At 42.9% G+C, this 27874-nt stretch overlaps 2 protein-coding genes across 8 annotated transcripts in view; one reads left to right on the top strand and one right to left on the bottom strand.

Moving 5' to 3' along the window:
* LOC102303958 (zinc finger protein 665) overlaps positions 1 to 993 on the bottom strand; it is a 38885-nt gene extending 37892 nt beyond the window's left edge. The window contains exon 1 of the mRNA XM_005948611.3: positions 676 to 993. The gene's annotated coding sequence lies outside the window, so the exon portion shown is untranslated. The remainder of the gene's footprint in view (positions 1 to 675) is intronic.
* A 14586-nt stretch (positions 994 to 15579) lies between these two features.
* tnikb (TRAF2 and NCK interacting kinase b) overlaps positions 15580 to 27874 on the top strand; it is a 63828-nt gene continuing 51533 nt past the window's right edge. For 4 of the 7 annotated variants that reach the window (XM_042214595.1, XM_042214598.1, XM_042214597.1 and 1 more), the window contains exons 1-2: positions 15582 to 16089; positions 20308 to 20373. In XM_042214595.1, the coding sequence (XP_042070529.1) occupies positions 15982 to 16089; positions 20308 to 20373 (174 nt within the window). In that variant the 5' untranslated portion in view covers positions 15582 to 15981. Of the gene's footprint in view, positions 16090 to 20307; positions 20374 to 27874 lie in introns of all 7 variants that reach the window. The other 3 variants (XM_042214596.1, XM_014329685.2, XM_014329689.2) reach the window with 2 other exon arrangements.

Here is a 27874-nt window from a genome sequence, read left to right as displayed (position 1 = left end):
TTTTTTACTCATAGCGTAACATCTGGTAACATAACATCTCTATTAAGGGAGAAGTTAAAAGTCAAAGATCTCTGTATAATTTTCAGTGCTGCCAAATGTGGATTTAATTCCTCACTGCACTGTGTGTGTCTGTTTATAGATTCAATAAAACACGTGTAGTTCTCCCAAAATCCTTCCCCTTCTCATCAGACTATGCCCAACCCAAAAACAACCCCAAACTAATGAAATATGTAATTTTGAGAGTATTTTATTTGTTATATTAGCTTTTGGGATAAAACCAAGTAATATGATGATAATAAAATAATAAAAACACTAAGAATCATTTAACATTTTAGTTTCTTTACTTCAACTAAAAGAATAATAATAAAAACAAACGACCAAAATATAAGCTCCAAATTTGATCTTAGTACTGAAAATACCTTATTACTATTATTAAATTATTATTTTTAGCTATGGTTGTGACTACTGTAAGGAATACATATGCGGCAGGCCCCTAATATTCCGGCCATCCTCGTAAAGGAGAAGAAAACTACAGGATCATTTAAACAACCTTGTGAGTTTAGGTGTACAGTTTCCTGAATTTACGAGGTGCACCTAAAGGTACTGTTGAATAGCGATGCCCGCACTGAACTGTACATAATGCTTTTTTAACCCTGGATGTGGCTCGGTGCTTACCTTTACATGAGCCCACAAACTCCGCGATGAAGCTGCAACTCTTTCCAAACACAGGAAACAGATCAGGGAGCAGAGACCCACGTGGTTCACGCTGATCGCAGCTACGATCCAGGAGACAAGGGTGGGCAGATCGATGCAGATATTGATCAGGACGTTGGTAGTGGTTTATGATCGATACGTTAGTTTGTTTCTCTCCTCTAAGTTCACGACTTTACTCCCGTTTCATGAAAAAGCAGCTCTCTCTGCTCGGCTCCTCTCCTGCACACATTTGCTCCGCCCCACTCTTCCGACTCTGCTGTGGTTTGTTACTGTGCGGTCACGTGACTCAGCTGCGCAGCGTAACCACGTGGGGTGTTTTGTTTCCCTTTGCCTCGATGAAAACGTCATCGTGGGAAGGAGAATTGCTAAGGACTCAGGAAAAGAGAAGAGCGGTGCTGAGAATTGGAACAGCCTGACGCTCGTCTCTCTTTAACAATGTTACACCAGGGTGGGATTCTTATGCAGGACCACAAGAATCACACACATAGAAATAAAGAATTCTCATTTAAATAATGATTTGTGCAATAAAATATGAATTTCTAAATTATTTCACAAAGAAAAGCTTGAAATTAGAACCAGCATTGAGCCCTGTTACATTAATACACAGTGTTAGAGCAGTGGCTGCGACCTACAGCCTTTAAACTCATGATTAAAATGCTGACAATAAACTCATCAGTCCAGATTTCACCAACTTATTTTCTGATATTTTGTGTTAAAAGAACTGAGATAGGGTCATTAAAATAAAAGCTGTCAGTTCTCTCATTCCTCATTGTACTTCCCTCATTTATTTTAAATACAAGATTTCTGATATCTCTTAATGTCGCTCAGATTTCTGAATATAAAGAGCGAATGCATTTACAGCAGGAACTTCACATCTAGCCATCAAAAGTTTGGTAAAGTTGCATGAGTACTGTAAAGTTTTCTGGGGTCCTGTTAAAAATAGCGTCACACCACATCTATAAACTATATATTCCAGTTATCCACTTATCAGTAATTTCCGAATCACAACAAGGACACAAAGCTCACTGCTTATCACAGACGTTACATCCTCTGTAAAGCAATTTCAGAGAGAAAGAGCAACAACGACTCATTAAGATCAGCCAGAAATCTGCCCCTCTCTGGCAGCTGTGGCAACTCACAATAAGAAAGCTTGCATTCTTTGAACAATGCTGGGTCATGTATGATTTGTCTGAGACCATGTGTCATGAAAATGTCATGAAATTAGGATATAACATTTTGGATTTTCTGCACCTTCACTCTCAGTGAAGTGTTTTAAACTTTGATGAAATATGGTAACTTTGTGTTGTGCTGCAAGATAAACCCGCTGTCCTCATGAGCACAACTTTTTAAAAACGCTCTCTGTTCAAAGGAAATTTTAGTTTTTATACTTATAGGGTCCAACTAACAGGAGAAAAAAAAATGCAAACAACAAACCAGTTTATAATTGGTTAATGATGTATACTTTATTTATCCCCGTAGGGAAATTACTCGTAGGAAGGAGTGGCTGCCCACTGCTTCACTGTAGCCAAGCAGGGGGCAGCCAATCCAGTGCCCAAGCAGTGTGTAGGGACAGTACCTCAGGGTAGCCGTTCAGTGGATTCGACCCCCTGACCTTCCAGTCACTCATCCAAGTGATTTCTTCAGTCTCAGCTGACTGCAGGTTCTTTTACTACCGCGCTGGGTAGGAAACAGGAATTCTGTTGTACATGTACTGTTGGGTCGCAAATTTTAAAGCCAATATGATAACCTTGGATCCACAGCATTGGTGGATAACCTCCACCAAGTACACCAGAGCCTATACATCGGTAAGTTGGCTGCCTTCTAGCACATTGATCTGGCCTCTGTGGCAGGTATATAAACATCTAATGTTCTTAACACTTTAATGTTAGCATTTGATGGCCACTAAAGCATGTCATGTTTTATAACATTTTCTTCTTAATCATTGGATCTGTATTTTATAGGTCACCTTCAATATCCCAAACATCTGATGTGCAAGTATATAATACTCTTTTGTATAACAATGTTGCATATTTAATTGTTAAGATTCATTTGCATGCCATTACATCTGCAGTTGATATGGTATTGTGTTGTGTTTGTGTTTATGCTGAAGGTTCAGTGTGGTACAGAATCTCAAATGGCATCCACATCAGGAGAACATACTACAAGTTAGTCTTAAGTTATAAAATTACATGATTTCCCCCTAGGGATCAATGAAGTATTCTGATTCTGATTCTAAAATTTAAAAAATGTAAAATGATATACTTGAAAATAATTCTAAAGTAAAAAGCTCAGTGAAACCGTTTTTTTCTTTTTGGGTTTTTTTTTGTTTTTGGTAAATTATTGAGGCTCTCTATCTAATTCAGACCCAACCCAGCCAAATGTAGAGCCAGAATTACTACTACATAAAATGCATTTTAATCTTCTGTTTATACTCTTCTTTCACGGTATGTATAACAATATCTATGCACCTGTCGTTATTGACAGCAGTTCTTCAGATGCAATAAAATAAACCCATAGTGTGTGACTTGCAGTTAACTTATTTATCAAATATTTGTTTACTAAAAATAGTTCTGGGTACTGCTGCTATTTTTGATCCTAACCTTTTACAGGAGCAAACATAGCTGAACTGTCCCTGTGAAGTTATTCTGCTGATGTTTGTATTCAGAAAAAAAAAAGATTCTTAAAATTATTTGGTTGCTGATGATTGTTCTTCAGATCACTATTTTGCTTTTTAAAATGAATTAACAGAAAAAGGCCAATTGATAAAGCAAGAAAAAATAACTTACAAGATATTAAACCAAAAAAATTACATAAAGTGTAAATAGTGTAAATATTTAGTTGCTTTTCACTGACTGATTCTACAGTGATGAACCTGATGGATTGACGGCTGCAGATGTCATCTCAAATCTGGCTCTGAAGATCAACAAAACCTCCTGTAGCAGATTCAACATTAACATGGATGGTGCCTACCGAGGCTTCAGAAGGTCTTCATAAAGTCCCAACTCTGGCATGATGGTGAAATTCTCTGATGACGTGGGGCTGGCTGAAGAGGCAATAGACACAGGTGGGCCTACTCGAGAATTTCTCACCCTTTTGATGGAAGCCATAAGGACGAGAAGAATATTTGAAGGAAAAGACTATGCCAAATATCTCACATTTCATAGTAAAGGTGTTTATTTTTTTCACATTTTTTGCCATGGTCAAAATGACTTTATTATAATGTAATGTCTTCATCTTTAGCTGCAGGTGAAAATGAATATTTCTACATTGGAAGAATGATTGCAGTTTCCATTGTCCATGGTGGTCCAGGGCCATGTTGTTTATCTCCAAACTTCTTTATGTACCTTGTTGGAAAAGACAAGACATTTGAGGCTCCAATTGATGATGAAGAAATCAAGAAGGCTCTACTAGAGGTAAATATGTGATGTTATGATTATGACAAACACCAATAAATGCAAAAATCTACATTTAATATTAGTTATTTACTTAACATAATCTTGGCAACTAACTGATGCCTGAAATGATTGCTGATTGTGTAATTCAAGACTGTGTTAAATTGCACATTAACAGACAGCATGCCAAGGATGTCACTTGACATGCAAATTGTGTATGGGCAGAAATCTGTGCCATCAGAAACTGAATTTGAATAAGTTAAATTTCAATTTGAATTGCTCGGATTGAATCTGAATTGTAACTTGAATAAATGCTTTTAAAAACTGAATATGAATTAGCCTTATTTAAAATTCAATTTACTGGTTTGAAAATGATCATCACTTGTGTACACTCAAAACTGCTCTTTCTGACCAGTAGTGTTTTACTACTCGCTGCAGCTGGTTCCTGTCCGGCCAGCCCTCTGCACAGAACTTCATGACTTGGGAACAGACGCTGTCAGACTGCAGCTGCTCACGGAGATCTGCAAGGTATTTGCTGCTAGTAGGAAAGCCCTCCAGCACTGTGTCAATGTAAATATCAGTGTCCTCCATAAGATCATTGTCTCTGGGCATCACACTGTCTATCAGCGGTAACCGTGAGAACGTGTCAGCTGTGGTGAGGCTTTTGCCTGGAATGTGCCTTATAGTGTAAGAGTACCTCATTAGGCGCATGTGGAATCTCTGTATCCGCGGTGGAAGCAAATCCAAGGCTTGCCCTCCGAGTAGGCTCACGAGTGGCTTATGGTCGGTCTCAAGCTCAGTTCTTGTGTTAAACTGCCCCCAGTACCACATGTTTTCAGTTGAAAGCAAGTCTCTCAGTGGTTTGTCTTTTTCGGAGAGGTTTGTGGTGAATTTCGCCAGCTGATTCCCCATTCCTAAGAAGCTCCTAAGCTCACTCACGGTGCTTGGCTCTTTCATATCCTGCACCACACTGGTTTTGTCAGGGTCAGGACTCACACCTTCTGATGACACAATGAATCCTAAGAATTTCACTGGAAATTCCAAACTCACATTTTGACATGTTCAGGGTGACGCCCGCCGTCTCTGCACGGTTGAGGACAGCGTGGAGTCTCATGTCGTGCTCCTCTCGTGGATCCCCAGACCAGGATGTCGTCCATGTGGCACACGACTCCCGCGAGGCCGGCTGTCACTTCCGTCACCATCATGTTTTGGAAATGCTCTGGTGCACTGGAAATACCAAATGGCAAATGACTGAAATGGTATCTACCAAATGGCGTAATAAATGTGGTGAGGAGAGCAGATTCTTTGGACAGTGGTATTTGCCAAAAGCCCGTGTTAACATCAAGCTTGGAGAAATACTGCGCACCTGTGAGCATGCCTAGTGTTTGGTCTACAGAGGGGAGGATATATCTTTCACGACACACTGACTCATTTAATGGTGTCATGTCCACACAGATGCGGACTGTCTCTTTGTCCTTTTTGGGGGCTACGACCATGCCGCAACACCAGTCTGTGTCCAGCTCTGTTTTGACTTTGCCCAGTAGTGGCAGCGGAACACACCATGGCACTTTCAGTGAATAAGGTTCAGCGTCAGGCTTCAGCTTAATCGTGTATGGTTTTTGAACAAGCCCGAGCCCATCACATAGTTTCGGGTACACTTTTTTTACTGTCTCAAGGTCAATATTGTCCATTCGGGCAATTAGTTTCAGTCTCACGGAAGCGGCCATGCTTAAGAGAGCTACACAAAGATTTCTGACTACATAGATTGTCTCTGTAGTGCTCCTGTAGGAAATGTCCTCCTTTGTGGACCCAAGTACGGTCAGTGCTGCACCTCCTGGTCCAAACAGTGGCTTTTCAGCTTTTTGCTTTGTATTCATTTGGCTGCTTAATGTCTTTGAATGTCTCCTCTGAGATAGCTGTGACATCTGCCCCTGAGTCTAATTTAAATGTCATGCTTTTGCCTCTCATACAGATGTTAGCAAGCCACAGGTCTTCCCCTGAATCCAGTTCACCTAGGAAGAGTCCATCTGCTCTGTCTGCCACCTCATGCACAGTTGTAGACCTGCAAACTCTCCCGTAGTGTCCACGTTTCCCACAGTTGTGGCATTCTGCATTTTTAGCTCCACCCAGTGGAGTTGGAGTCTGCTGAGCCACAACAGCTACTGGTATAAAAGGAAGCAGATCTCCTCCTACACCGAAGGCTCAATGTGACAGACTCTCGGCTTTGTTTGTCTGTTAAAATGCTTTTTAAAATTCCTGCTCGAATCAATGTCGTTACAGCTGCAGTCAAAGCAAGATGGAAATAATCAAGAAGGAAAGTTAAAATCCACCCAAACTAAATGCCTTAAGTGTGTCAGCCTCCAGTTAACATGTAGATATAGAATCATGTTTTCACAGGAGAACCCAAAGTGCTCATTAGCAACTTATCTTCATTTTGTCTGGCTGCTCATTCAACACAGTCCTTTTATGAAGTATTACTGTTTGCACTGACCTGTCACAGGAATCTGGCAGGAATGCAGTTTAACACAGTTCACCCTCTGATGAGGGGGACCTCAGTCAGACACGAGTGGACCCTCGCACAGCTTGAACCTACAACTCTAGTGATAAACTGCACTTCTACAGCAACTGCATTTTGGTGCTCCATTTAAAATCACAAGATTTTATGCACAAACTGAAAGAAGCATCTCTGGTCTCTGATGAGCATCAGTGACAGATACAGACTCTCACCAGGGGGAACTGTATTGCTGGCAGTGAGTGACCTCAGGATTCACAAACAGAGCAGTAAAGAGTTGAAGGCTCCTTCATCCTTCCAGTTGGAAAGTGAGCTTATTTACCAGTTGTGTTTGTGTGTTTAAGACCACTGTCTATCATCGAGGTTCATCATTCTCGTCCTCTGTGTGACATCAGTCACTGCTGCATGTCGCCTGCAGTATTCCTTCAAATAGAAATGAGGCTGTAGAGGTTTGGTGCATGCAGAAAAACAGCTGCAGGGACAATGAAAAGACTTTTCTGCTCCAACTTTTTGTGAGCAAACACTCGACATCTTCCAACAAGCTCCAAATCAAGAAATAAAACATTCACATTTTCCTAAACTGGTCAAAATCAGTCATCACTAAAGGACACTTTACGGAGAGCAATTTATCAAACTGAACGGGCAACGCTGTTGAACTTATATTAAGAGATTTTTGTTTTGTTTTGTTTCACAGAGCCCACAGTTTTAGAGCAAAGTGTTTATATGAATCGCACAAACATGTGAATTGCTTTGGAAAAATGCTGGAAAAAACATGTTTAACATTGCATCTGATGTGGCTGCAAGCTGTGCTGTTAAGAGTTCATTTTTTCTGAATGAGAGGGTGAGGTGTTATCAGAGGAAGTGGTCATAGGCGCTGGTGGATGGCTCAAAGCTGTAACCGCAGCATCGAAGCCTTGGCCACGTCCTTGCAATCTTTACTGAGTCGTCAACCTGTTTGACTAAAGCCTGACATAATCCTGCTCGTAAGGAGGCACATTTTATTGTTCCATTATCGTGCTGATTTATCTCACTTAGTTAAAGGAGTGAAAAGAAAAAACTAGGACGCGTCCAAAGGAGCAGAGCTGGAGATGAAGCTGCACACACAGCTGGCTGATGTATGAGCACGTAGATTTAGCGACAATTAACCCCTCCACCCTGCACGTTGCCACGAACCTTCACGGTCGCACACTCCGATACTTTAGGGCGCACCTGTGCTGCTTACCTATGGATGAGCGAGGGCCTCGGTAAAGCTGGAACTTCTTCTTTCTTCTTTTTCTTTTATTGGCAGTTGGCAGACAACTGAATGGTGCATTACAGCCACCAACTGTTATGGAGTGTGGACTGAAACATTCATGTCTGTTTTTTTTAACAGGGATTCAGGGGTTAGTGAAGATTTGTGGGATGAAGCAAGACCCAGAAATTTTTTTTAAAGGAATCAAGGCAAGGAATCAAAAATCAAGGACATGGTAAATGGATTGGTAGTTATATAACAACTTTCTACTCAAACAACAACAGCTGCAACTTTCATTCATTCAGTCCCACACACACTCATACAGCACTTGTATTTATGGTCAGTTGCTTTCTAACATTCCCACTCACACGGATGGATCCATCAGGGGCAACTCTGGGTTCAGTGTCGTGCCAAAGGATCCTTCAGCACGAAGACAGGAGGAGTCTGGGATCAATTCACCGACCTTCCAATTGGTAAAGAACCCACTCTACCACCTGAGAGTGTAAAGTAAACAGACTATGTGACAAAGGGAGACTGCACAGATGGCTAGCTAGGACTGAGTGAAGACACTTTGGAAATTAGACGAGACCTGGGAATGCAAAACTACAATGAGCTGCTGACATGTGATTATGTGAAAAACTATTTGTGTTCTTGAGCAGCTGAACAGGTGTACCTAATGAAATGACCAGTGAGTGTATATTAAATTGCAATATATAATTAGAACATTGTGGCTAAATGCCTCGATGCTCTCATCAGCTGGTGGTAGTTATCTGTAGTAGAGCTGAGAAGGAAACCAGAGGAGGAAGCAGAAAGATGCCAGAATATAGAGAAAACGCTCAGCTGAGCTTCAGCTGTTTATTCAAGATCACTATATCAGCTTTCTCTTTCAGCTTTCAGCTGCTGCTGATGGGAGAACAGCTAAAAGATGCAGCTGAAGGTAAATGAAGTAATAATAGTACTAATAGTAATAGTAACAAAGGCGTTACTGAGAAATAAAAACGCACAGGCCCGCGTTGCTATAGCGGAGCTTCTGAGACCTTATCACTGCTCTCTTATCCGCAAACCAGGGTCTCCTCTGACCCTCCCTCTGGTTTTAAAACCAGAGGCGATCATGTTTTTGAAGTCCTCAGGTCAGCTGTTTTAAGTGACAACTGAAAACTCGGTTTTGCAGGTTAGCTTTCCCCTGATTTTCCCCTTTTATTTTGGACCATGGAAGTGTGCATGTTGGAATGAATGTCTGACCACATGGTTGCTCAAACATGTATACATAACCTTAATATGTGGCTTTGATTCAACCTGTGAAGCTGTACTATATAAATACATTTATTATTAATGATAATGTTATTAATTTTATTAATGGATAAAGAGGTTTTGCTTTAGTCACAAAAGCATTCACATCTTTTAAAAATGAATTTCTGGGTCCAAATAAACTGAACAATCTTTATATGGGAACCATTTTACCTCACGTTAGCCTTGCAGGTAGTTTCTTCTAAAGAAGCAACTCAACTGCACATGAATGTGATAAAGAGAGCGCACAGAGACAAAAGATCTTCACGGGCCACACTAATGTAATGTATTTGGAGCTCTGCAGCCATTAGAGAAGACTGAAATTAAACCAAACTGCATTTCTGTGTTTTACAAAGGCTTTGGATCCAGAATAGGGTAAAAGCCACCACATCTCATAACATCTGCCAGATGTGGCCCAGTAATGAAGCAGTGAACAGTCTCACTGTGTGTGCCTTCATCACACGTGAGCGCTCGGTTTTTATCAGGGCTATTTATTAGCATTACCTCAGAAAACCTTCCACTGTACCCAGATCTCTCTGCTTGTAGGTCTCACTTCTTCCACTTGATGGCGCCACACACCCATGCTTTACATGCGGTGATGCCAAAGGTATGCTGTGTTTGACCCTTTTCATGTTTCAGCTCAACAAACAAATGTTGTCCAAGTTTATGAGAAAAATCAGGATTTGAATCCCGACTTTAACTCTGGAGTAAAAACCTGCAGCAGGTTCAACTCTGGTTTTGTTGCCTGATCTCAGTTTTTGATTTGGTTCATTCAAGCATATTTACTCTCTCAGGGAAGGCTGGGTGTATCAGTATGGCTCTGTGTAACGGTACTTATCTAGACTTTTTCTAGTTTTACTGAAAGCACGTGTTTTTTTTAAACATCAATCAATCTTTATTTATAAAGCACTTTCCATACAAATGTATGAAAAGTGCTTTACATGTTAAAAGCAGCCCACCCCACCCTCCAACTCACTCCCCATACTCTCATTAACATAAATATGGATACATCACAACCCCCCCCACACACACACACACACACTTAAAGAGTAAAAATTGGGCTGGAGCATGAGCCAAGTGAGGAAACACTATAACAGGGAGCCGTCTGCACCGGGAGCCGGTCACAGACCGCAGCCTCCAGGCTGGGCACACAGCAGGAGGGAGGCAAAGAAGCCCCCCAGCCAGGCTGAGAGGACCCCAGAGACCCAGCAGCCACGGTCGATCACAGCCCCGGTGCAGAGAGCGCCCTCTGAGGAAACACTGGAGATATGACACAATAGGTATATACAGGGTAAAATGATAAAATAAATAAGAACGGGATACAATATAAATATAAATATAAATAGAGTAAGAAGATTAAAAAATGAATAAGAATAAAATCAATAAATATTAGGTAAAGCCTAAATTAATAATAGAATAACAGGATAGAATAAATAAGCATAAAATAAATAAACGTTAAGTAAAAGCTAAATTAAAAAGGTGGGTCTTGAGCCTGTTCTTAAAAACATGTACGTTCTCTGCGGCCCTGAGCTCCTCCGGCAGGCTGTTCCACAGACGAGGACCATACCACTGAAAAGCTGCCTCTCCGTGAGTATGTGTCCTGACTTTAGGGACAATCAAAAGGCCAGTACCAGAGGACCTCAGGGTCCGCGAGGGTTCGTATGGTAAAAGCAGATCTGAGAGATAAGAAGGCCCAAGACCATTAAGACATTTAAAAACCAATAAAAGAACTTTAAAATCGATCCTGAAACACACGGGGAGCCAGTGCAGCGATTCTAAAACCGGTGTAATGTGAGCCCGCTCTGGTCTCCGTCAGCACACATGTGGAGCATGTTATCTGCCTCTCACCTGTGATCAGCATGCATGTTTTTCCTGTTCTGTGGGAATACCCAGAGGGAACGCACACACTAAAGACCCAGCCCTTTGAGGGCAGGGCTCATACCAGGAACCTTTTGGCTGATAGGTGACCATGGTAACCACTGCACTGCAACCTGCCAGCCATGTGAACCTCAGTAAAGCCAAATCCAGTCCATGAAAAATAAACACGACCACCATGAAACTTCAGAGTGTTGCCAGACAACGCACTTTTGTGTGTATGGGAGTGTGCAGGAAATACCTGCCTTGATTGACATCACTGAATGAGGCGTGTCCTGGGAACATCAGCCCACTTACTTAATTACTAGTATTACTACAGTTATTATTTTTATTTTGTTCTCAATAATTGGTTGTCGATTTGTGACCATAAGCAGGCACGCTGCAGTGTTCCTGAGTCTGAGAGCAAGCCGGGGCAGATCTGTAAGTGTGAGAGGAAAGCTTAGTCCCATTAAGTCCAACTTAACGAGTTTAATATTGAAATATTCTTCAATAAAGAAAATGCTTTATTACAAAATCACAAACATATTGTATCTTTTGGAAAGTATCTCACAAATCAGCAGCTGTCTCTGAGAAACAAACATCACAATGTGTAAAAGCTACAATTTTCAAAATAAAAGCTTTAAAACTGGTCGTTGTTTGTTCAGTTGACCTTTTGTAATATTATGCTCTTATCTGTTTTCCATTTAACTGGACTGCCAGGATGATCCTGCCCCAACTTGTCTCACCAGCGTAGTTCAGGTGCTGAATCTAGAACCGGTTCCACACATTTTCCCACAAAAACCGCTGGCATAGCACCACAAAACTTGCTATTCCCAAAGTTTGAATCACAACTGTCAGGTGCTATATGAGGGGGGAATGCAAAAAACTCACTAATACAAAACCTGCCTAGTAAAAAACTCCAACTTCTGTGAACTTTGGTTCTCAAAATTGTCACATTGTCACAGATGCAGTGGTGGAAATGAGGAAAAACTGGGTTCAAACAGTCGTCTTACGATTTTAGAAAAGACCTGTTGCAGGGTTTGGGAGGGAAATCAACATTTACTGTTGAAAAATCAGACGTATCAGAAAAATGAGACGCAAACCAACCACAATGAGACACAGACATAAAAGAAAGACGAAAAATGACTACAGACAAAATGAAGAGCAGTATGGGAAGCAACCAAAAAGAGACAGAAAACAATTATAAAAGGCGCAAAATGGCAGAAGAGACACCAAAAAGAAAAAGAAACTGTGCAAAAAAAAGTGCCACAATGACTCAGACAAAGCAGCCACAAAGAGACACAAACTGTCTGCAAAGAACAACCACAGAAAGATCAGTCACAAGTTCCAACACTGAAGAAATCTGAACAGGTGGCAAAGAAGAAATTACAGCTCTAAAAATACACACAAGAAAAACTAAACACAAAAATATGGTTTGCTAAATATGAGCAAAGATGCCAGACACAAAACAACAACAGAAATATTGCAACACAACCACAAAGCAAGACTGCCACAAACTAAACATAAAGTAACAATGTCCACGAAGACACAAACTGACTGCAGAGAGCAGTTGCAAGAAGATGAGAGGCAATAAACATACAACAAGACCAAAAAAGAAATGTGGAAAGATCATGAGACAAAAACCCCACAAAGAAACTGAAAATGAAACACAAAGCAACCACAAAGAGAAAAAAGAACACAATCACAAAAAGCTCTAAAAAGTCAACCATGAAGAAACTGAAAGGACACTAACAACTAAAGGTGGCTCACAATGGCAACGAGCTTCAAAAAGGAAAATGACATGAAAGACACAACTGCAGAAACACACAGAAGCAGAGACAACAAACAAATTCCAACAGCCAATTGCCAAAAGTCCAACAAAAAGACTCAACTTGATCAAAAAGAAATGTTAAAGGACAACAAAGTCCACCAATCCAAGCAGATGACAAAGCCACAGCAAAAAAGTGGAAAACGGTAAAGAAAAGATGTCCAATAAATAAGTAAACTGGGAATAAAAACCCTAAAACACGAAGTTGACGGTGCTGTGTAGAACAAAACTATAACAAAGAGACACAAAAACACATAAAATTAAAGGAAGGAAACATGAAGAGAACCAAAATGACTCCAGAGTGATGTCGAACAACACAAAGAGACTCTTCTTTACAGGAGGGGAAAGTGGCCCGTTACACATCCCCCCTTTTTGTTACAAATCCAAAACTCAAGCACTGCTCTCATGGACAGTTTAAAATGTGCTTAGTCCAGAATATCTGTCTGTGGGTAACAGAATCACTGCTTTAGACTCCAGACAGGAAAAAGGGAGGAAATGCAACAAGAAGACAAAAGAGAAGTTGCACTAACAGAAAATGTTTGAGCAATAAACTCGCACATGATGAAGATTTTTTATCATGCATAGGAACATAAATTTGGTGCAAACTATTAAAGGACACAGCAGAAAGCCTTGCAGTAGAGTGTTTCACTAGCTGGAACAACAGCTCACTCATGGTTCGGAGGGCGTGTCCTGCAGAACTCTACCTGACAATCTGTCAGTGGCTGCAGAGCGTAGTGACGGCAGGGCATGTGAAATCACGGCTGAGCTTTTCAGGCATGCGTTTGAGCATTCGACCTGGAGACAGCTTCGGGGGTGGGAGGGTGGGGTCACTGCAGCCTGGGGTTCGAGTGGGTGGAGCTACACAGGCTGAAACACGAAAGATTCCCTGGAACCCGACAGGTCAGAGAACACCAGGAGTGAAAACGCAAGGAGGAGATTTGTGTTGTTGTTAGGAAAAGTCTCCGAGCCAGGCTTCAATAAAGTAAATACAACAACATCCTCAAAAAAATTGTGGGTTTTAAAAATAGTTTAAAATCTTCCAAAATGAACTAAAACTATCAACAGAATGTGAAGAAGCAGCTGTTAAAGTGGAGTAAACCAGGGCGGGGCTGGTATAATACCAAGATGTCCCAAAAGATGGAGCAGTGGAATCTTTATTTAATCAGTTAAGTTGTTAAACAAATGTTTTTATTGTTTTTATTTGCAACTGTGGCAAAGGTGAAGCAAGTCGGGGTAAACAGAAACATCATAACACACCTGGGGGTGAAAACTGCTACTAAATTAGTCACAAAAATCTCCTTTGAAGTGACCTTCAGCTGGCGGCTGAATGAGATACCAGCAGCAGCCAAGATGGTGCTGGTGGAGTCGGTTCAGACATTTGGGTGAATGATTCAGACGCTGAATGATACCGAGGACACGGTTAGAGAGTCAGCTGTGAGGAAACATGAGAGACAAGCGCTGGGGTTAGCCAGCAGGCAGTGAGTGCACTGAGTGAGGAGACAGTGACGGATGATTCTCTCCAAAATGAAGCAACAAAAATTCAGAAACGCTAAAATCTTAAATCACCTGAGCATCGGGCCAAGGCAAAACTATGGGAAGGAAACTGCAGCGAGGTGCGTCTGTGCAATGACCAGCTAGCAGCTGATTATTTAGCACTCCAGTCTCTGGTGTGGAGATTTCTGGTGTCATCACTAACACTATTCAGGATCTGTGTGGGCACACAGGCACAGACCAGATTCAGGACCCTTAGCATCCACATGTTCAGTTCCAGATGCACAGTAATCATATAATGTCATAGATTGTGTGTTTTGTGTGTGGTGTGTACTGAATGAGGCCAGTAAAGTCTACTCTGCTCTTTTTCTAGCCCCAGGCGATGGGGACAGCCACAAAACGGGAATGGAGCTTCAAAATGGTTGATTATGAGCACCAGGGTGGCTCCATGTGCATCTTTTATATACAGTCTGTGGGAGTTATTGACGATTCTGCCACTCGAGGTAGCAAAAAGTAAAACGAAGGCAGACAGTTACCACACACCCTTTGTTTCTTCTACTGTTTTTGATAAATACACCCAGATCTGCTCCTTACTATTTCTTTCTGTATTCATTACTTCAGTCTTTGTTTTTATGCTGAAAAATAAATAAAAAGTATTGAAGTTTTAACAATTTTTAAAAATGTTTTTAAAAATACAGATCAAGTGACACAACACGAAGCGTGATTTATGGAGTTTGTTGCGTGTGTTGTGCATTTTTCTACAAAATAAAGCAGTTTTATGCAAAAAAGAAATACTTTTCACCCAGATGGTTAGAGAGTCTTCAGGATATACCCTGAGAAGCTTCTGTTTGACATCTTCTGAACGATCTGAAGCGTTCCTCTGCTGCTGGTCCGGAGGCACAAACTGGGACCAGCCTAAGCAGAGAGGCCGCTAATGTCCCCACTTAAGTGTCCCTTTGATGTGAAATTAGGGCAGAAAAGGGTCTTGGAAAAGTCCCATGTGGGCTCTATGAAAGCCGCTCTGGCAGCGGACACACAAAAGGGCAGGGCCCCTCCTGTGTGTGCTGACATTTAACGCTTGAGGGTTTTTCTTGTGTCTGAGCTGATTAGCGCTAAAATAATACAGGAACAGTCAGCTGTGTCAATGTGTCTTCTTTTCACCTTTGCACTGAAGGTGTGTGTGTGTGTGTGTGTGTGTGTGTGTGTGTGTGTGTGTGTGTGTGTGTGTGCGTCTCTGTGAGTAGCGCAGCCTTCTCTCGTCAGGCCACTCCCGGGAAGCGCACTGCTGCTCCGCCTCGCACACGGACGCACGGACGCTGTCCTCGCGCGCCTCGGCTGCTGTGCGCTCTTCTCCGTCCGCGCGCGTCTTCTCCTCTTTCTACTGTCCGGATCTAGGGGGGGCGGGGGTGTCGAGGTGGAGGCATGTAGCAGAGGATTCACGGCGCAGAGCGAGCAGCATGTAGCAGCACCTGGAGCTCCGCGAACATCGCCCGCCTCCCTCCTCCTCCGGCTCCTCTGCCCTGCCGGAGCGCTCGTTGCTCCTCTCGGGCTGAAGCATCGCCTGCACCGGGATCTTTCCGAGGATTTTTTTTCTGAAGGGGTGGGTGGGGGGTTTGTTTACTGCACGGGAGTGTGAGCGTGTTCCTCCCCGCCGCTCTGCACCTCTCGGTCGATGGTCGTTGGGGAAGCTTCCATCTTGAGTCCCGTGTCTACCGAGAGAACCATGGCGAGCGACTCCCCGGCACGGAGTCTGGACGAGATAGACCTGTCTGCACTACGGGTAAATGTGTCCCTGCGTGTGTGATGAGCTGTCTGTGCCTGTGCGCGTGCGTGTGAGTTTGCCGAACACCTGTCCCCCCTCCTCCTTTTCTCCTTCTTCTCCTCTCCATCCTCACCGGTGATGGATGCGTCTCTGTGCCTTCCTCTCCTTTCTTGCTTCTGCTGTGCTTGCGCGTGCACACGAGTTACACTGTGCTGTATGCGGGGGGGCTGTGATGCTCGTGATTGAGGAAATCACATCGGATATCAGAGTGTGGGCTCAGGCAGCCTCCTGTTGTTGTTTGTTCCTTTTTTATTTATTCTAAACAATTGGGACGCGATGTAACGACGCTCCGAGCTGTGCGCGTGCACCAACCCCGTACGCACACACACCTGCGCGTGCGCACGGCAGCAAGTAGAGGCTGCTGTCTGTGGTATGTGGGGCAGATGTTAAGCTGCCTGCTCATTGACACTTTCACAGCACACACAGATACGGAGGCTTGTGGTGCACGCGCTCACTTGCCTCACTCGTGCACGCGCGTTTTGCTCTAGGTTTCTCACTCTAACACACACACACTCACACACACCGTGAATAATAGCGACGATAACCGCAACAGGAGCGAGTTCCGCCATTTCGCGATGTTGTGGCGACAGCAGCAGCAGCAGCGTGCACTGTGTGCAAGGGGTTATGTGCGTGCACGTGCGCGCGCCCCCGCCAGGATGTGAGATGTGCAGAAGGAGACAGTGCAGGAATGTGAGAGTGTGTGTGTGAGAGGAAAACTAATGATAGAATCACATTTGTATAAACTTTCTTATTTTTTAATTCAGTGTGTGTGTGTGTGTGTGTGTGTGTGTGTGTGTGTGTGTGTGTGTGTGAGGCACAGCTCCCCTTTCTTTGCCGCTTATGCAACACAGATGTACCTGCAGAGTAACGATCAAGTCTGGACATGATCGACCGGGTGGGACTGCAAGCCTGTGTGTGTCTTTGTATCTCTAAAAGGAGATACACACAGACACACACGGACACACACATCGCTGGGACAAATAAAGACAGAGGAGTCTGTGTGTGTTTTCTTGTAAAAATCCTTTGCAGCCTCCATGAGTAGCTGAAATTAGGTCACCCAGGACGCAGCAGATAGAGCTGGGGGGGGGGGGGCGTTTGCGTGACGCAAAGCCTGTCGCAAGCACACTCACACTAGCACACTTCCTGTTCCTGCAGAGTCCCAAATGATCTTGTGTGATCCCCTCCTCCTATAGGCAAACCTGCTTCCTCCTCCTCCTGGATGCTCAGGCTGGGGTTAAGCTCCTCTGATAGCTCCGGTCAGATGTTGTATTAATAGCTGTTTGAGGCTCACATGGGGACGTGACCTTGGCGTCTGTCACATTCCATTATTTTACAGTCGCCTGCCTGAAATGGGGCTGAGTCAGGAGGGTGAGGTGGAGGGTGGCTTTGTAGATTCAGGACAGGTGAGACGGTCGGGGACATTTGAATGAAAGGGGACCGTGTCAACCGAAAGGAGCGCGGTCAAAATCACAGCTGTGCATCGGCTGCAGGCAGCATCGTGGTGTTCATGAAACAGTGCAGTCGTGGATGTTTCAGAGACCACAGCCCCTGAGATCAGGCAGCAAAGGTCCAAAAATCATCCTGCAGATGGAAGGAGACACAAAACACACAGCGCTGCTTTTTATCTCCATCGTCTGTGGGTCTCTGTGGGTCTCTGTGGCTATTTTGTGTTTCTTTGTGATCATTTTGAGTCTCCTCGTGGTTATTTTAAATTCCGTGGTGTTTTTTTAATTCTTCTTGGTATTCTTGAGAAGCTTTGTGGTCGTTTTGTGTCTCTCTTTGGTTGTTTTTGTCTGTTTATGATCCTTTTGAGTCTCTTCCTGGTTATTTTGTGTTTCTTTGTTGTACTGAGTGTGTTTGACATTTTGCAGCTGAAGCCCACAGGCCTCCTGACCCCTTGAGTCTTGAGCCCAGTTGAATCATTTAGTAATCCACTCATTCTTTATAAGACAGTCAGCGCCGTCTCCTCTGGTGTCTCAGCAGTATCCACTTAGCCGCTCAGCTTTTGAGAAGAAGTCCCAAAGTTCAGTGGTTATGCCCAAAAGTAGACGTGGAACACTGACGCTGTTTAATCCAGTAGTTTGGATTAACCTGAGATCCCTAGAAATGTTCGTCAAAATGACTCGATTTATGCAGAAAAACCTGTAGCTTGAGGCTGAACCGGTTTGTCTTAGCTAGAGGTTTGTTTACACCCAGCGTGAGCGTCTATATGTTCCAAAGATGTTTTTCTCAGCCAATGAGTGAGCAGAGTGATGTCTTACAAAGGAACGAGAACAATGACAGCTTATTCACGTTGTTCTTTTGGGTTTCCACTGTGGTTTTGCTGCACTGTTGAATTTGCAGAAGTGGAGATGATACCTGTGGCAGACAATGGTCTCGGCCCTGCTGCATCGTTTTGTGTTCACAGAGCTGCAGCGGCACTCAGCTCGTGTACGCAGTGCTCCAGTGTAACAGGCTACAGTTTAAAGAAGGGGTTAGCGAAGGAAAACCTCGAATCCTGAGAGGATTAATTAGAGGTAGAAGGAATATTTCTGGTGCACAGCTCGTGAGTTTCCTCAAATATGTGCAGGAGGTGTAGCGATGAGTCTGTTGTGGAAAATGCTGGTCCCCAGCTGCAGACTGCTTGTGGATGCAAACTTGTGTTTTACATGTCAGTGTGAAATCTCATTAGCCGCCCCTCAGGTTAAATGCAGACCTTTGTTTCTGTAGCTTTTCCCCTCATTTGCCATCCAAATTTCTTCTTCACGTCAGGTGTTTGTCATACATGTGTGGTCTCACGGCTGGTAAAAGCTGTGCACAGGTGTGTGTGGATGCACGCTAGGCTCGTTCCTCCAGGATTAGATGTGCTTCTGTTTGACCTTGACTGAAAAGGAACACTGCTTTTTAAGCTAATCCCCTTCAGGAGGCTCTGCTGTAACAGTCCCAACGCTCTCCTGTGGCCTACTGTACACCAACACACACAGACACGCATGCACGCACACGCAGGTGTGCTAATACCAAACACGCACCACTCAGGTATGCTTAAAGATCGACGTGTGTGTTTTGGGAGGTTTGCTGAATTTGAATAAACCTGACTATAAGATTATCTTGTGTGTGTGTTTATATGTGGGTAGGATTTGACCTGTGTGGGTTGTACCTGTATGTGTACCATGTGTTAGTAGTTGCGTTATAATAAGAAATAAACACATTTTTTTACATTCCAAGGGAAGATTTAAAACCAAATGCACGGTTTTCTCTGGGCTGATTTGACCCGTCTGCACTGATTTGGTGTGCCCAGTTTTGGAGACGCTCTCTGTCTCCTGACTGCAGTGGAAACGGCTCCTGTGGCACCCAAAGAATCTCTTTTTTCAAAATGTCCGCAGGAACTACTTTTTCTTCAGAACTCCACCTGACAGTCGGATCACTGTGCAGAAGGAAGTGGTGAGAGGTTTGCCTGCACCATAGTGTTAGTCAGCTGTGTGCTTCTTTTAGTTCCATAGAAAGGAAATAGTTTTGAGTGAACAGCTCAGCTGGGGGTGCTCCCCTTAATGTTTCCATCCCGTCACGAAGCTCTTTCAAACTATTACACTTCTAGGAGCAAGTCCTTCCACTTGGCTGCCATCTTGGTCAGGTATTTTGAAGTTCTTTATCAACGTACGTTTCCCATTAATGTTAGATTTAACCATCAGTGTGGTGCACTGAATGAATTGATTAAGGTGTTCAGTGGCAATGTTAGGTTTCCAGTATTCAGGAAGCAGTAAAACGTGACATTAACAGGAATAGATCTGAATAATGTGTGTGCTTTTTCCACACAGTCCACCGAAACTATAATCTAACTTTTCCGTGGCAAGATGAGAGATCGCAAAGTGAGATTCTGGTGAATAAGAGGCATATCTGGCTCTGCCGAATGAATCGAGTCTGTAAGAGTAATGCAGAGGTTATCTACTGAAGGACTAATAACAGTGTGGTGACAGTGGGAGGCTTTTTACAGGGTAATACCACAGGTATGCATTGCTCAGTCAACCTTTTAATGAGTGCATGCATGAAGGTCAGATTCCACTTTGAATGGCTTCATCCTTCTGTCCTGCTCAGCTGTGAATCACAGTTCAGTTCTCCTGAATAACGCTGTGTTTTTTGTTCCTTCTCTTCCCTCTTTAACCTCTACCTCCCACTCTCCTGTCTCTCTTTCACACCCAGGACCCAGCTGGTATCTTTGAGCTGGTCGAACTGGTTGGGAATGGCACCTATGGGCAGGTCTACAAGGTAAGGCAGTGTGCAAAAACAGGCTTTTTCCTTTTCCTTGATTGTGTGGAATTAAATCCATGATGAGAGGCAGTAGCAATGGCAGAGCCATTTTTATTCTTCATCAGTCACAGCTCTAAAAAGAAACCCTTAGTCTCAACTTGCACGGGCCCTTTGTGTTGCCCCTCAAGTCATCTCTAAAACTGAAAAGACTTTAGCTCCTTTCTTTTTAAGCAAGCCCCGGGGAGGTTTTCTTCTGATTGGCCAGCTTCTGGAAACCTCCAGAGGGGCAGCACCCAGTGATTTCTGATCTGCTACCCTGCTCACGTTGACTACTATTGAAAAAGGAACTTAAAATCTTGAAGCTTTAGATTTGTTTACCCGTATATCTGAAATTACATCATCATGTATGCAATAAGGAAACAGATAATTGTTCGCTTTTAATGTAAATACCAATAGCAAGAATCGTTTTCCTGATATTAACAATTCTGCGGCTGTTTTGTATTCACAAGTCGACGAGGGCGGAAGGAGGGGTCAGTAAAAACTTGACTTTAAAAGCAGGAAGCTGCTGCTGTTTCCTACCAGTTTGTTTCCTCGTAATGGTCAACCACTAACCTCAGAGTGTTTCACAGAATATAATAAAATGTTTTCATGTGTCAGTGATTTGTTCTGCTGAACGTGGTGTTAGATTAATTACATTTTGTCCCGTAACTCTGAGAACCACTGAAGGCAAAAAGCTGCGCTACTTTTTTACTGTTGCTGCTGCTCGCCTTGTTTGTAAATGTTGTCTTTTTTTATTGTGATGTGAGCTTTGAGAGACTGAGTAAGAAGTCACGCCATTAGCTCCTCCGTTGTCTCTAAAACAAGCTCTCACAAATGTCATCCCGTCTCATTTTTGACTAAAACTGAAGTTACTACTGACTTTCTCTTAAGACGCCCACGCTGGCTGTAAAAGCAGAGAGGCTGTGTGTGTGTGCGTGTGTGTGTGTCTGCGTGCGTGTAGTCTCACTTTGAAAGCAATTAACGCACTCAGACGTGTCTGCTGATGCACACAGAGCTGCAACAAACTCGTTCCGTCTGCTGGATGTTCTGTATCGATCGTTTCAACGAGGTGACGCCTCCTGTGTGGAAATGATTGATAGAACGAAATTAACCTGTGCTCGTTCTCAAGGCATCGTGGGTAAATTAAGACCTTGTGTAAAGCAGGAGACACCCTGCTTGTTTCAGCAGCGGCACAGAGCAGAGGTTACACTAAAAAAAACCTCTGAGCAAACTTTAATAATGGTTCAAAGATGAAGTTTTATGTTCTTATTACCCTTCATATATTTTAACTGGAGAAACCACACAACTTGAACACCAGTAGCAGCAAGGAGTCCAATGCATGCCATCCTACTGTTATAACAGTGTCTATTGCACATGCTGCACAGCTGTAGCATTCCTATTTGAAAACTTATAAAAGGTAATGAAGATCAGCCAAACGTGTGCAGGCAGCGCGGTGCACAGGGGGGATTGGGAGCAGTGTTGGTCAGGTTTAAGAAGTAATTACTTACTACTTACTGATTACTTCTCCAAAAAAGTAATCCTGTTCCTTTACTGATTACGTATTTTAAAAAGTAATTAGTTACTTAGTTACTTTTGAAAAACAAAATGAATACGTAATAAAGCAATAGGCCTTTCAGCCCAATTCTATTTTTTCTGCATAATCCATCATATAAAATCTAAAAATCATTTTATTAGTTTTAATCCATTAAAATAGTACACATCGCAAAATGAAATGATATGCAACAGTCTCTGACTTGAAGAAATTGTTTAGCATTTAAACGTATGTTCTGCATATTCCAGTATATAAAATTAATGCTTTGTGTTTACTCTCACTCTTTCAAATAGATGCAAGTAAAACACAGAGAAAAAAATAAAATTAAAAAAAGAAGCAAAGTCATGTGGTTGGAGTCATTTATTTGTGATGCGTTCAATGGCAGGAAATTAGTGCAGGAAATTACTCTGGGTTACAGTTAGCTACGTCATGTGTGTTGGTGAGTGTGCGCTTGGTGTTCAGTAAAGGAACACCTGGGCTTTGGCGTCAGATCTCTGTCATGCTGGAGTCATGCAAGCGAGGCTGCACTTCCTCCTCAATCCTACAGCCAAGTTTCTGTTGGAAAACCTTCAGACGTCTAATCACTGAGTCATAACTTTGCAGACGAACAGTGACAACAATGCTGAAGATGATGACAAATGCATATTTAAACATTCCCACCAGAAATAATGAAAGGAAAACTACTAGAAACTGTTTATACAAATACAGACAGGTAGGAATGACTACTTTAACAAGTGTTACGAGCTAAATAATCTGGGTAATTCATTGATGTATCGCACGCTGAATTTGATCACAGCCCAATGTCCTGTATTTGCCAATAAAACAAAAAAAAAGCTTTTTCATATAAAAGAATAAGCCAAAAAATAAAATCAAAGACTCAGCAGCACTAGTTAGAGCTGGGCGATAGAACGATAACGATATGTATCGCGATATAACTTTTACTCGATAGAGAAATTAAGCTATCGCGATAGACCTCGCCGCTCTTGTCCTCTAAAAAAAAAAAAAAAAGGTCAGCCAATCCAAATTAAGTAGCGCAGAGCCGAACCAATCACAGCCGCAGCGTCACGTCGCGTGACTTGTTACGTACAGCACAAGTGCCAAGCCGCACGTGTGTTTGTTTGGGAAGCAGCCAGCGGGTAATGGAGGAAATGAGTGTGCCGACTAGAAAAATCAACCGAGCGTGACCGAAGAGAAAACAGATGATGGTTCCAATGCCGGAGAGATTGTCAAACGGAAGAGCCATAGAAGTTCCGTAGTGTGAAGGTATTTCGGCTATTTCAAGTCTGACAAAAAACAGAGTAGCGTGCACTGTAAATTGTGCCGAAAGCAAGTCTGGAAATACAATAAACTGGTGCATGCGTCACACTGTGCGCCACGTTATTGTTTCGGTGAAATGAATTTCTACAATACTGTTACTGTTAATTCTACTCTCTGCAGTGTTTAAATGCTTACATATACACACAGTTACTGTCCGTCCACACATACGACTCGGTTCTGCTTCTATGCCCCAGCTTTGTTTACTTTTTCCCACCGAGGCTTCTAGACTTCTGATTGGCCAACATTTCTGCACGGTTAGGAATCTAGCGCCACCTGCTGCTTTGGCATGTTCATAGCAGCGTTTTCCTTCATTTCTGCCTTTATGTGTGGACGGGATTATTTTTTAAAACGAAAACGGAAAATCTCCGTTTTCAAAAATACCCGTGTACGTGTGGACGTAGCCTCAGTCTCTGACTGGAAGCGCTAATTCGTCATTCGGCTTTTGTCAGACTAAAGTAACTGTTAAAACTGTTTGAAAAGCTCAGCTATACAACAAGGAGAGATTGAGAATTTCCTTTTAGTTCTCAGTTTATTTGATATTGACAAAAGTTAGTCAGTTTTGTCTGTTCTTCTGTAAAACAAACTAAGATTTATTTTTAGAATTAATATTTTGTTTCTAAGTGGAATTGACAATTTAGTCTGTTTCGTTTGTTCTATTTTGAAACTTAAACGCTTTAGCGGCTGCCTTTTGTGTAGTTTGCAATATTTGCCTTTATTTATCTGAAAAAGTCTCATGTTCCTTAAGTACATCTACCCTGTTGAACTTATTATGGGAAATAAATATTTAAATAAAAACAAGCTGCTGATTATTTCACATTTTACTTGTGAGCAACGGCACATTTAAATCTTACAAATATAGTTATTTGGCTTATATCGTGATAGATATCGTTATCGCCTGAAATGAAAAAAACATATCGTGATATGAAAAAATCTCATATCGCCCAGCTCTAAGCAGCACTGAGTCCGGTCGTTCTTAATTCTTTTTTCACCTGTTTAGCAGGAGTGGGGCAGGTGGAGGTTTCCCCGGTGCCACAGCGGTCATGTCCGTGGAGGGAGCCAGTGGTTTCTCTGTGAATGTCACATTCCCGTGGCAGCGTGCTCGGTGCTTGCTCAGATTTAGCTGGAGTTTATTTTCGTTGTGCTTTTTACCGTCAGTTACAATAACTCGTACTGCGTGCTAGCTAGCATGACGGAGTTTCTATACAGCTGGGTGGGTGCTATGATGTTACTGATAGTGAACTTTATTTTATTCATAAGGTTAGTTAGTAGAGTTGCCAACGGCTCCTTAAAAAATGGAATGGTCCCTCATTCAGAGAAAATATTACACGTTTCGTATTGAGCTGAAAAGGAAAGCAGTTTGGAAAAAGACACAAAGCTGAAGTTATTCTGTCGTTTACGCTGCACAGCTGCCTCTTCTTCTCTCATTCTCTCCCCCTCCCTCTCCTGTTGCTACTTAATCATGAAACTGATCAATGATCAGCTGATCGCTTTTGTCTTTTGTTTATCGCCCACTTTGCGCCAGAAAGAGGAAACCAGCATCGGTCACATAAACACACACTTAAGCTTCGATACATGATATATCATCCATCCATTCGCTTCCGCTTATCCTTTTCAGGGTCGCGGGGGGCGCTGGAGCCTATCCCAGCTGTCATAGGGCGAGAGGCAGGGGTACACCCTGGACAGGTCGCCAGTCTGTCGCAGGGCCAACACACAGGGACAGACAACCATCACTTATCACACCTAGTGGCAATTTGGATTATCCAATTAACCTATCCCCACAAGCTGCATGTCTTTGGACGGTGGGAGGAAGCCGGAGTACCCGGAGAGAACCCACGCAAACACGGGGAGAACATGCAAACTCCACACAGAAAGACCCCGGCCTGATGGTGGAATTGAACTCAGGACCTTCTTGCTGTGTGGCAACAGTGCTAACCACCGTGCCACCGTGATGCAGCTGTTGTATAGAATTCTATTAATATTGAAGTCCTTCTATACTAGCTGAGTTTCTGGCCAACAGTGTAAACTGCTGTCAGATGGTTTGGATATGTGGAAGGGAACAGAAGTGAACCAGAATGTCCTTACTGAATCATACTGAACAGGTGGCAACCCGTTCTCACTCCCAAAGCGTAACATTTTACGCTAGGTGACAAATCGTCACATATTACGTTTTCGGCTACCCACCACGTTCCTAAATGACGACCTCGGAAAAAGAGGAAATATGAGAACCGTCTGGACTGAACCTACACATGTTCGCTCTTTTTCTTCAAATCGCTTAGAAACACGCTATTTAACATCATTAAAGTCCTGGTTAAGGTCAGGAATAAGGTTATGGTCAGGGCTAGGGATAAGGTTAGGTTTAGGGCTGGAATACAGGGCTGGAACGTCTATACCGCGGGAGCGTCATTGCACTGGATTCCAGCCATAACCCGCCGCGTACCATAAGAACGCCGAAGGTCTCCTTTCGCGTTCCTCAGGAACGCCGCGGGACGTGACAAAACGTCGACATGTTACGCCTCGGGAGTGAACGGTGATGGAGAAACAGGTTTACCTTTTAGGTGACATGAATGAATTGAAGTTATGAACTGTTCCTGAGAGACAAATAACACCTGGATCCTTTTTTACGTAGCTGACAGCTGGTAACTGTGCAGGGGCGGGTCTAGCAAAGTGTTGCCAGGGGGGCAGGTAGGGCATTAACAGGGAGAGGGGGGCACAAAGAAATACTTTTCTTTCTTATTCTCATTTAAAATGTCTCGCTGTTATTAAATAATTATCTGAATCTTACAACCAGAGTTTTTATCTGACGTAAAATGTATAGAAATCATACATATACCAACAAGACTGTGCATCACTGTCACCACAGCGTTTGTTTTCATTCAAAGGCTTTATGGCTTTTCCTATAATACCTGGGGGGCCGGTCTCTAGTCAAAATGCCCGGGCCGAGTTTTTGTCCCAGTCCAGTCCTGGCGGACGCTGTTTTTGTCAAACTCAAAGTACGCAGTACGCTGCACGGTCGTACTCTCTCCATATCATCCATCTGCACACGTCTGTTACCATCATTGTCATGAGACACTCTCACAAACAAACTCATGACGGTTTAGCAACGCAGCGTGCTTACGAGAAAGTAGCAGTAATCTAATTACTTTTTTGCAATAGTAATCCCTTACAGCGGTCCCCAACCTTTTTTGTGCCGAGGAGCTGTTTATGTCCGACAATGTTTTCAGGGGCCGGCCTTTAAGGTGTCACAGATAAATACAACAAAATAAAACCAGTAATTTGAATCGGGGAAATTTTGCCTCAAACAGTCAGAAATATTATAATTCAGATCATGCATCAGTACATTTCCATATTTTTATAGATATAAAAAGAAAGCTGACACCTGCGAGACTTTATCAAAGGTGTGAGCATCAGCAGATGCCTTTGTATCAAAGTAAGTGAGGATAAAACAGAAAAACATGAAGGTTTTCCTGTTAAAAATATTCTGCAGTAGATCAAAAACAAAAGAAAACCATTAATGAACACATGAACGTTACCTGATGCTGCTGAAGTGCAGCAGAGCAAAGTTACAGAGGTTTGATTACAGACACAGCTGAGCATTTTGCAATTTTGCATAATTTTAAAAAGTTTAAATTTGTTCAGTTGGCAGAAAAGATTTTTTTTCCCTTTTACTTACTTTTTGGAAGTAAACAGCGGCTGACAGCCTGTAAACAACGGTCGAATTGTGCGTAACAAGCAAGCGAATAATGCAGAAAACAGATTTCAGGGATAGACGGGAAACTGTTCTTGAAGTACAGAGAGAGAGAGAGCTGTGCATGAAGTGTGATTTTATCCTGGTGGAAGCAAAACAGCAAAAGTCAGAGTGAATTCATGACGATGTTTATGTGAAGCGTAGTTTGGATCTTCTTTTGCTGCTGGTTTGCTCAATATTGTTTGGAGAGAGATCAAACCTGCTGAATCTGCGACATTCAGGCGACATCTCACTGATTCAGATCCGCGGGTCCGCGCTGTGTATAACGTTTTGGGCAAAATAAATTTATATTTAAAAATCGATTCAGGATTTTAATGAATCGATATCACGTTATCCAAGCTAGAATCGATTTTATCGATAAATCTGTAATCCAAACCCGCCCCTAGAACAGACCCAGCGAAACCGAGTTAATGATAAAAAATGATACAAAAATAAACATTTCACACACAAGCCTCAGCTCTCGTGGCCCGGCACCAAACGACTCACGGACCGGTACCGGTCGGTGGCCCAGGGGACCACTGCCTTGCATTACTCGTTACTTGAAAAAAAGTAATAGGATTACAGTAACGCGTTACTTGTAATGAACCACCTTTAACGATACAGCACAGATGCCTCACATTCGACTCAAGGATACTTTGGTGTACAGAGGAGTTCACGGTCGACTCACCCCTGTCCGGACAGATGGGATGAGGTGTTTGTGCTGTTATGAACTTCAACATTTGACATATTAACTGAGGCCCACCGAGTCTGAGATGAAGCTCCTGGGTTTTTGCCGTTCCTCTGAGCATTGCACAGTCTGACCTTTGGGTGAATTTGCGGGGACGTCCTCTCTGGAAGGACTGGCAGCTGTCAGGAATGTTTTCCAC

Source organism: Haplochromis burtoni, unplaced genomic scaffold (genome assembly GCF_018398535.1).
Source record: "Haplochromis burtoni strain Fernald_Lab_line unplaced genomic scaffold, NCSU_Asbu1 Contig_592, whole genome shotgun sequence".
In the NCBI taxonomy this organism is placed as follows: domain Eukaryota; kingdom Metazoa; phylum Chordata; class Actinopteri; order Cichliformes; family Cichlidae; genus Haplochromis; species Haplochromis burtoni.
Note: the sequence above shows the minus strand (reverse complement) of the source record. Positions and strands in the feature narration are given on the sequence as shown.